The 10546-nt window shown below is 43.0% G+C and overlaps 1 protein-coding gene and 1 non-coding gene across 2 annotated transcripts; one reads left to right on the plus strand and one right to left on the minus strand.

Annotated features, from left to right (window-relative positions):
• Positions 1-1655: 1655 nt before the first annotated feature.
• trnak-cuu (transfer RNA lysine (anticodon CUU)) lies at positions 1656-1728 on the plus strand. The gene has a single exon. It is a non-coding gene; the product is annotated as a tRNA-Lys (tRNA).
• Positions 1729-1965: 237 nt separating this feature from the next.
• Positions 1966-10538, minus strand: si:ch211-89o9.6 (uncharacterized). The gene is made up of 8 exons (XM_062521776.1): positions 10037-10538; positions 9790-9896; positions 9415-9526; positions 7646-7773; positions 5672-5774; positions 4404-4504; positions 4090-4183; positions 1966-3647 (listed from the first exon to the last, which is right to left on the minus strand). Exons 1-8 carry the CDS (start codon positions 10335-10337, stop codon positions 2608-2610), a joined length of 1986 nt encoding a protein of 661 aa, XP_062377760.1. The 5' UTR covers positions 10338-10538; the 3' UTR covers positions 1966-2607.
• Positions 10539-10546: the final 8 nt, after the last annotated feature.

Genomic DNA, 10546 nt, shown 5'->3' on the forward strand with positions numbered 1-10546 from the left:
TTTTCCTTGGACATGTTTAATTGGCTGGGTGCTTCTATCATGACTTTGAGTTTGGTATCTGTTTTATGTATCCAATGCAATGAGTGACAACCAGTGCTCAAAATAAAATGTTACGGTATTCTCCTGATAACGTTAGTAGAATGGATTTAATATGAATGTACATATGTAGGCCTACATAAAAAGACGCCGAGTGGCTATATGACAGCCACAGCGCACGTTTGCGTTGAAAATGTTCCGCCTTTTAAAAGGTGTAATCCGAATCGTGGTTAAATCCATCCAATTAGACAACAGAATCAGTAGGGTACCAATTTTGCTTCATAGTAGCCTGACAGGCTTATATCAAAAGCAGGCTCAGATGACGCTGGACGCAATTTAACACACGGTTTCCAGACCGTGGTGATCAACCGCGATAATAATGATATGAACACGGTAGGCTAATTGTTAACTTCAACATTTTTATCATGGTTTACCTTTACACTGTAATCGTTACAACTCTAAAGGGTATACAACAAATTATTATAATGGTATTTCATATCAATACATAGGCCTACAATAATAGAAATATTTTATGATTTTTTTTTTTTTTTTGCTTGTACAATATATTTTCATCCAACTTGCTGCGGCCCCCTAGCGCCCCCTGGCGGCCCCCACTTTGAAAACCACTGGCCGAGGCAACTGCAGGCCTATCTTGGTCCTGCTCTCGACACTCTGCCTACTCTCGACATAGCAAGCCAAATGATTGGTCTAGCTTCGTTAAAACCAAACCAAACGATACAAATAACCAAAACACCTTACAAACAGACCCATAGGCCTAGGCCTACTGATGTTCTGGCAAAATTGTTGAAGTGAAAGCATCATCAGGTGTCCCTCGTGAGCTATCACGAAACTGAGTAGGTTAGTCTCATAAAACATGCCTAAAAATGTCCTTGTCGTGCTTTATGTGTTGGCAAATAATTGGTAAGTAGTGTAGTTATGCAGTAGTGTTTTTATTATTATTATTATTTAATGGGAGTATATGTTGCCTTACGTCAGTCCCTGGTGGTCTAGTGGTTAGGATTCGGCGCTCTCACCGCCGCGGCCCGGGTTCGATTCCCGGTCAGGGAATACGTTTTACCTTCTAGCTATGACTCCTGAAGCCCTTGGAGAAAATGCGTTCGAGTGAATGGCAGCGGACATAGTTTAGACTTCGTCTTCACCTACCATTTTGACTCTGACCTGATGTTGCAGACATCCACAGAACAGAGCCATCCGGTAACAAACTTACAGTAGGAAAATTAGTTTTTTTGAGGAAAATTGACTAGCCTACTACTGACACCTAGTGACAAACCAAGTCCGAATGCACCCGATCCGTCCGATTCTGAAGAAAAAGAAACGTCTGTGCCCGTCATGCATTCATGAATAAAAACATATTCCAATCCGCGCGCTACTTCCGTCAGCAGTAGCTTACATTTTAATAAAGTGCGAGCTATTACTCGCATAGTGTGTGAATTTCAACAGGTGGTTGCCTCAAATCAAACACCAACTCCGTGTGCTTAACATAAATTACATTTAAACATAACATTACTGGTGTCCAAAAACGAGTAGCATTCATATGAGATATTGTATATACATAATGCAAAGATTTTTGAAATTCATGCCACTAGATGTCAGTAGCCGCCCGGCTAGCTCAGTCGGTAGAGCATGAGACTCTTAATCTCAGGGTCGTGGGTTCGAGCCCCACGTTGGGCGAGATGTTTTTCATTTAGAACGGAGAAATCGATGGAGAATGTCTACTTCGGTAATGGTGAAATTTCATGTGATACTACTATGCTTGGTCTGCTCCTCAAAGCAAACAACCAGTGTGTTCTTGTCAAACACTAAATATTTAAAGATGGACCATCTCTGACAGATGGGAATTTTGTACACATTGTGTATGCCATACTTGAATGATGCACATTAACACAAATGATCAGTTATGCTTTTTACTGTCATGATATAATATGTAAAAAAAAAATCTTGCATTTGAACCGAACAAGAGTACTCATTGGTCTTGACAACAGCTAACACTGTTATACCCGTAAAATGGTCAGTTGTCCATAGAGAGAGGAAGGATAAATAATTGTGTAGTTAACTGCTACATAATCTACATCTATTGCTGAGGTAGTACATGTATTTGTAGTAACAAACAACTGGGAGTCATTTCACTGGTCCAATTCTTTACATTGATATAGTTAGGCCGTGGCACAGGCTCAACTTAACTTTGCAGATAAGATGACAAATACGATCTAAAGACACTGCCCAGCGCCAAATGGAGTTCTTCACAAGCCATCATTTTACTACCTACCATTTACTACTGCTACTTTATTTTTTAGAAGAACATGATTTCAGAGGCAACTACTATTTTTACCATGTTCCCACCACTTATATGCTCCACTCATGAGTAGTCTTGTCACTTTATTTATGGTAACTGTACTGAAATACAGGAATAGGAGCAGGCTTCACTCAGTGTCTTTAGTTTGTTAGAGTGCTGGACCAAACTTTTCATTTTTGTTAACGCAATTGCAATAATAATAAAAAACTTATGTAAAGTGAGGCCCTTTCTCCCTTCTTTTAACTGTACTGAAATGTTTATTTGCCCATTGTTGAAACCCCTCCACAGGCAGCTGACTGTTGGTGCGTGCGCAGGTTGCAGATCCAGGCAAAGTGTTTCCCGCAACGGCCACAGGTGTAGGGTTTCTCTCCCGTGTGCACGCGCTGGTGCTTCTTCAGGTTGCCTGCCTCGGAAAACAGCTTCCCACAGGTGGCACAGCGGAAAGGCTTCTCCCCGGTGTGAACACGCTGGTGCGCCTCCAGATTTGACTGGCCAGCAAACGCCTTCCCACAGAATCGGCACACATACTTCTTGCTGATCACACGCTCCACTGGTGGAAAGAGAATCTGTGGAGGCTGCTGCTGCTGTTGTTGCTGTTGCGACAGCCCCATCAAAGACTTGTGAATCTGCGTTGCCGACATGGCAGAAGGCCCGAGCCTGGTGAAGGTTGACGGGGCAGGGTTTACGGAGACCCTTTGGGGGAGCTGTGACGGAGGGGGGCACGTGCTGGTGGCACTCTCCAGACGGATGGCATCCGTATGACTCCTACGCAGTGTGTGCAGTCGACCACTCCTTGCTGCGGTGGACGAGTGCCACTCAGCGAGTCTGGGGTTGGTGCCCATTACAGCCACTACTCCATCTGGCCTCAGGGCCCTCTGTGGCCCTGACGAGGACACCTTATTCCCAGTCGCCACTGGAGCACCACAGACCGCCACGGATCTCGTCTGAGGCCCAGGGTGGACCAGGAGACAGTCCTGATCCGGGTCTGGGTCGCTGGAGGAGTAAGAGCAAGAGGGCTCGCCCGGTCGAGGTGGGCTTTCTGTGGGCCAGCATGAGAAGAGGTTGTCCAGCTCTGCAGGCCTCTCGTACAGGGGGTAGTCCGAGCCCAGGGCTGAGCCGCTGTTCCCTCTCTGCAGGCCCTGAGCCGGGTGAGTCTCTAACTTCTCCTCTGGTGTGTCATCAGAGCCCGTCAGGTCCCATATAGTACCGGAGGTGACACCTCTGATGCGTTTTGGAGCCATCTGTTTCTGCAGTACCTGTGTGTCTGTTTCTCTAGACGGTTCAGAGCCCACAAAGCCTGAGAACGCAAAAATAGAGGTTTGGATAAGTTAGAAAGGTTAACTGGGTGAAAAAGAAAAATATTAAAGAAATATGTTACCGTCCACATGTATCTTACTTGCACTGTACAAAAATTGATACTCAGAACTGAACCAACAACCTTTAAGCTTAAGAAGAATTTTTGTGTTTGTGTAATTGGTTGAGATCACTATCTAACAATCAGAACGCTTGACCTGCAAACATGATAAACAATTACAGCTCACACTGACTAAAGCGTATTAGCCTGATCAACTAATAGTCTTTCAGTAATACATTCAGTAACCTTCTCCTGTACTTTGTCCTTAAGTTCTCCAACACGTGGCAACTGAAATAAATTGAGACATTATAGAAACTGGGCAATTACAAAACCTGTCCATCAGGCGATTTTAAATAAACATCTCAGACATAATGAATGATATTACCTTCCATTCTGGACTCTACTCCTCCTGATGGCACAATGTCAATGGCCACCAGCTCATCCTTGTCTTCCTCTTTGGACAGCTCCATTTGTCCAGACTGTAGATGATGCAGGAAACACCCATTGAACCCATTTATTTTATTTCATTTGAATTCATTAATCAAATATGACTTGGTCTGCTATCTCCGAGTGCATTTCTATCTTAGTTCTTTATCTTCTTATTTTCTCTATTGTCACCACCCCCTCTAATACAAGTATACTGTAGATTCCTAAGATGAAGGAAACATTTCAAAGACCCGATGTCTGTGATGCACTCACCTCAGGGGCATTGATTTCGACAGTTGCTTCGGATGCTGACATTTGTGCCTCTGAGGAGGGCTGGTCCACTCCAGAGTCACCGGTGCTGGACTCAACGACTCCTGTTGAGATATAAGGAAGGACCATTGGTACAAAGAAGCAATATAATGTTACGTGGTGGAAGAATACTATACAGAATTTCTACGATGACTTCCATGCAGTTCGTTAGGCCTATAACAAAGATTATCTGTTGGTTCTGAATTTATATCTGTGCAAACTTCAATTCGACTCACCGTATTAGACATTTTACCTGACCAGTAACCTGACTAAACTACTTTTAAATCATGACAGGAAGTTTATAGATGTGACTGGGTTTGCTTCCCTACACGTTGGTGTTGCGCTTATGCCCGAGGGCACCTGCGGGTCGGGCGGGGGAGATTTATACGTAAAATGATGGGTGGGTCAGGTCAAATTCGCTAGATAGCAACGCCCCCTTCTGTTCCTTCTCCATTTCTAGTTCTGTCTGGCTTCTATTTCTTAAAACACCTGATGTAAGTTAACAGATAACATTTAGATCCTAACCACCATTATCCTGCAACGTCTCCGCTGCTCAGCTCAGTCTTGGATTTAAAAAAAGAACTTGCAGTATTTCCACACTTGTTGCCACATTCCAGAGGCGTTTACACTAGACTGTAGGCTACTTAAGTTTAGTTTAATTAGTCTATACAGCAGGGCCTAATATTGTGCAGCCAAAATCATCCCTGTGTTGTCAATTTGCATTTCATGACTGTTTTCTCTGTTGCAGTCAGTAGCCTACAGCTTTGGGCAGGTCGCACCATCAAAATATATCTGATGGCCAGCAAGAAGAGTAATATCGGCATGCTACTTTGCCCAAATTTACGAAAGAGAGCTGGGGTAAGAAATGTTAAGGCATGTGTTTGAGTGTGGGTGCGCGCCTGTGTGAGGGAGGTATAGAGTGAGGGAGAGAGAGGATGATGGGCTGCTCACGTCACTGTGTTTTTAACTCCAGACATTTCCCATTGTAAAAGGCAGTTTAACATAGCCTAGACTGCTTGTGAAGTTAAGTGAAGTTATCTTGGCTACTTATGGTTAAAATTAGGAGTTTGCAGGTTGGGTCAGGTTAGGGTAGATGTTAAACATGCATACTATTGTCAGGTCGGACAAGGCAGAGTGGAACTCCAAAATGGGCCGTGCGGGCATGGGTTATTTAAATAAATAAACAAACAAACAAATAAATAATAAAATACCCGCACATCACTACTACTCACCCTCTTGTACACTCAACCCTCTTCTCTTGCCCTCCTGGTCCTCCTCGGAGCTCTCCTCCTTAATGAACAGTACGTCAGGTTCTCCTTCCTCCATATCTTCTGGCTGGGGGAGAGAAAGGACACATGGCCCCATTATAAGCATATTTGGCCAGCACTGTCTTACATATAAATACATACACACATTTATGAATATGTATGTCAGATGTCTGGGAATGCTTACTGCATGGAAGCACAATATTGGATTTTTGACAGACTTCTCTCACCACAAAATAGAGATAGTGGAGCCAAATCTGTGATTTATTTACACTTCTGTTATACCGAGTAAGCTGATGTAGTACTCTGGATGTATTAATTAGGCATCCATCGGATGCGGGCCTCTAACTTAGAGCATAATTATGCAAAACAAAACAAAAAAATGTGTATCTTCTCTTATCACAAACACGCATTCAAAGGTAATCTATGGCCGAGGTAAAGGACACATTTCCATTACAAAATGTAAACAAGTTTATTGAAGACAAGCCAGATGACTTAAGACACAAAGCAACTCTGTACATAATGGGATACATTTATGAGAAATAATACTGTCTAAACTAGGTTATAGACATGTTAAGATATAAATCCAATTACTCACCACTTTTAAAAGAACACAATAGCCAAATTGTGTATCAAGGTACTTGATTTTAGGTATGGCATAATTTAATATAAGATTTGGTGTACTAGGACCATTGGTGAGAGGGAAATTCCTTAGCCTTATTTTAATATGAAGTTGAGACAGAATTAGATAAAATATCCTTTATTCAAGATGAATAATTTCAAAGATGCAAGCAGTCAGATGATTGGAACAAGTGTCATTCATTCCTGAAATGCTATGGCTAGTATACATACAAAACAAAAATCTTGCATTTGAATTAACCAAATTCCAAACTCTTTGATGGTAACAATAGCATAATAGTATTATTATATAGTATAATAATAATAATAACTTTTTTTTACAACTGGCTACAAAACCATTGACTCAAACATAATCAACAAAGAGGAGGAAAAACACACACACATACAAAGGAAGTCTATGTCCATGGAAGACAGGCACTCCAACAAATCTTACAAAAGTTTTTTTTTTAGTTTGTTTTAAGTGGGCCCAGCCCCTTGCATCATAAGATCATCTCCTGTGTATACATCAGGGTGGTTCCTCTGTTGGTGTGTCTTCAGATTACGGATCCAGGCGAAGCGCTTCCCACACAGCGAGCAGCTGTAGGGCTGTTCTCCTGTGTGGACGCGCTGGTGCTTCTTCAGGTTGCCTGCCTCTGAGAACAGCTTCCCGCACGTAGCGCAGCGGAAAGGCTTCTCCCCGGTGTGTATCCGCTGGTGGATCTCCACCTTCTTGGGCCGGTTGAACGCCTTGCCACAGTATGAGCAAATGAAGAGCTTCTCTCGAGGGCCCCCAGGTCCTTTGGCTGCCCTGGATGGTTTTGGCGGTGGCAGGAAGCTTGTGTTGCCAGCCCTCTCCCATCCATTCATGTCCCTAAAACTGGATGGCACCGAGATATCACTGCCTGCCATCATTGCATGAGGGGGCATGGTGAAGTTGTCAAGGCACATTGTGCCCTGTTTCTCCATGACGTCACCTCTGTACTGTCTCTGTGCTTGACACTGTTCTGACAATGGATCGTCACTGTTCCACGTGCTAAGCTCATCCCCCTCCTCATCCGAGTCAACATCAATAACTTCCGACTGCCTCTGCGCTCCGCTTGACTGGAAACTGTCTGCTTCTTGGCCTGCCAACGCGTAAGAGCAAGAGGGCTGCTGTGCTTCGACTACATCCTTCCCATCGGGGAGAAAGAACGCCTCCAGCGGACCAGTACTCGCATCCGTGCCAAACTCTGGCTCATCTTTTCCTTTAGGGGGGTCCAGGGACACCCCCTCCGCGACCTCATACTCTGGCTCAGACTTAAGGGTAGCAGTGGTTCCACTGACCTCCACGGTGCCTCGGCCGGTCCTGCTGCTGCGCTGCGACTGCGGCTGCCCCTCTGAACTCGCGGCTGGCGAATCCCGGCTGTCCTCAAAGCCTGACCTCTCCACTCTAGAGCCGACCTCTACACGTCCTGCAAATAAGTCAAGAGTGAAATGAACCGTTTTAGAAAAAAAAACTGATATATTAAACTGAGGATAAACCAATCAAGGCAGACAAAAATGTAACTGTAACTGAATATCTACGATCATCTATGTAATCCTAGCCTGGCCCCAACTTTTTCACAACGTGAATAGAGTCTGGGAACTCTCGATTGGGAAATGTTTGCAACACTTGCATTGTGACGGGCACTACATTTGAACTAGCTCTAACTCATTGGTCCAGCCTAACCAATCATATTGATCAGACACTCTTAACGTTACTTCCTACTTCGCCTAAACTTAGCAAACTGACTATAATCAGCATCAACAGTCAGGCGCTGCAGGTGTTGCTATTTCTGTTTATCACAACAAGTTTTTGTTTCATTTTCTTCTCTCGTCGCTGATTGGCCTAACATTTTTCTTGTCTGAGGAAAAATATGAACTAAGGATTGCCAGACTAAATCTCCCTGAAAGAAGATCTGGGTGGGCGGGGACAGGCTAATATAACCCTGGTCCCAACTTACAACTGATACAGTATGCTTGTGCTGCCAGTTGATGTAGTCAATATGGTGCTCACTTATAACTTGTTAAGAAACAAATTCTATAGTATTTGAATAAGCCATACATCCCGCTCACTGTAAAGCAATACCACAGTAAGAGGCAGCCTATGTGTGGTGAATATGTGAGTATGAAAGTATACAAATCTTGTTACTTTTGAGGACATGAGTAAGATTAAATCTTCAAAAACATGTCACCAATTCATCTGGTCACATTTGGTTCAGCTGGTTCAGTAATGCAGAGAGGCAACAAGAATTTAATTCCCACTTTAAAGGGATATTCCGCCATTTTTGGAAATACGCTCATTTTCCACCTCCCCTCGAGCAAAACAATCGATATTTACCTTGTTCTCGTTCATCCAGCCATTCTGTGAGTCTGGCGATACAACTTTTAGCTTCAGCCTAGCATAGATCATTGAATCGGATTAGACCATTAGCTTCTCGCCTGCTAGCTTCATGTTTAAAAGTGACTAAGATTTCTGGTAATTTTCCCATTTAAAACGTGTCTCCTCTCAAGTTAGAAAGTGCAATAAGACCAACTGAAAATGAAACCTGGCATTTTTCTAGGCTGATTTGACATGGAACTACACTCTCATCTGGCGTAATAATCGAGGCAACTTGCAAACGTACCATAGGCGCAGTGATATCGTACGCAGCATCTGAAAATAGTCCCCATAGACAACAAGCAATAGTAGTGCCAGTAGTGTGCAAGTTGCCTTGATTATTACGCCAGATGAGAGTGTAGTTCCATGTCAAATCAGCCTAGAAAAACGCCAGGTTTCATTTTCAGTTGGTCTTATTGCACTTTCTAACTTGAGAGGAGACACGTTTTAAATGAGAAAATTTCCAGAAATCGTAGTCACTTTTAAACATGAAGCTAGCAGGCGATAAGCTAATGGTCTAATCCAATTCAATGATCTATGCTAGGCTGAAGCTAAAAGTTGTATCGCCAGACTCACAGAATGGCTGGATGAACGGGAACAAGGTAAATATCGATTGTTTTGCTCGAGGGGAGGTGGAAAATTAGCGTATTTCCAAAAATGGCGGAATATCCCTTTAAATACAAATCCCACTCACCATCTTCCCTGATTTGTAGAGTCTCCTGTGTGTCTCTCTCTCCTGAGTCGTTGTCCATTCTCTCTTCCTTAACATGCACTAGGTCAGGTCCTGGCAACTCTTCACCTGCAGACTAGAAGAAGGGGACTCCTTATAACAGCTTAACTTTAAATGTACATCTTACCATTTAGAAATACCAATAATAGTGGTAATAGTGTGTCACTGTGTGCATTCCACTGGTAAATAGGATATGCAATCATATTTAAGATCATGGTTGGCTTACAGATGAGATGGTTGTTTCTGGAGGTTATATTAGGAAGGAATAAGCTACAGTTATTCAACTTTATTGTAGTGTCCAGTAAGTTTAATACCATCCAACCCAGCGTTAACACATACTTCAGCTGTTGATAAGCGATGAACAGGCTCTGTTCCACCAGATGCATCCTCCCATAAACCGATATTCATCTGTCTACCAAGAGCACCGCCATCGGATGGAAAGTGTCCTGTGAATCGAAGAAAACATACAAATTATAGACGATTATAGTAGGCCTACAGTATATTCAATAATTTGATCGCCTAGGTTATTATAATATGTGCTATGATGTGGCGCTGGTGTCAGTTTGAAAGCAAAAAAATGACTTACCAGACATAGGTACTCTGTACTTATCAACGATGTTTATGTTTGCATTAACATGGACTCTGTTCAAGCGGTTGCTCATAGCACTTTCACGTATTCTCCTTTCGGCATAACCCCGGGCCATTCTAAGTTCCAATAAATGCAACTTCCTTTTGAGAGTTTTGTTTTCTCTTTGACACTGAGACATTTGCAAATGAATAACGGCATAATCGTCGTCCACAAGCTTACAAATTTCTGCCACGGCTGCATTAGCTAAAACCTCCATGATGGAAGCTAGCTGGGTCTGGAACGCCAGACGATTCGACATTGTGCTGTTTTTCAAAGGGACCAAATCAACTGTTTGCTGTTACCATGAAAAAAAGCTAAACGCAATGCTCGAAATAGTACACGTAGTATACAGATTACACCAAACTATACAAGTAACAAAACTCGTGAGAATAGTAGTAGCCTAGTATTTTCAGTAAGAACAGCCGAACAGCAGCTGCTGAAATTGTGTCTACTTCCGCTTGTCCCGTA

This window comes from Sardina pilchardus, chromosome 2, assembly GCF_963854185.1.
Source record: "Sardina pilchardus chromosome 2, fSarPil1.1, whole genome shotgun sequence".
Lineage (NCBI taxonomy): Eukaryota > Metazoa > Chordata > Actinopteri > Clupeiformes > Clupeidae > Sardina > Sardina pilchardus.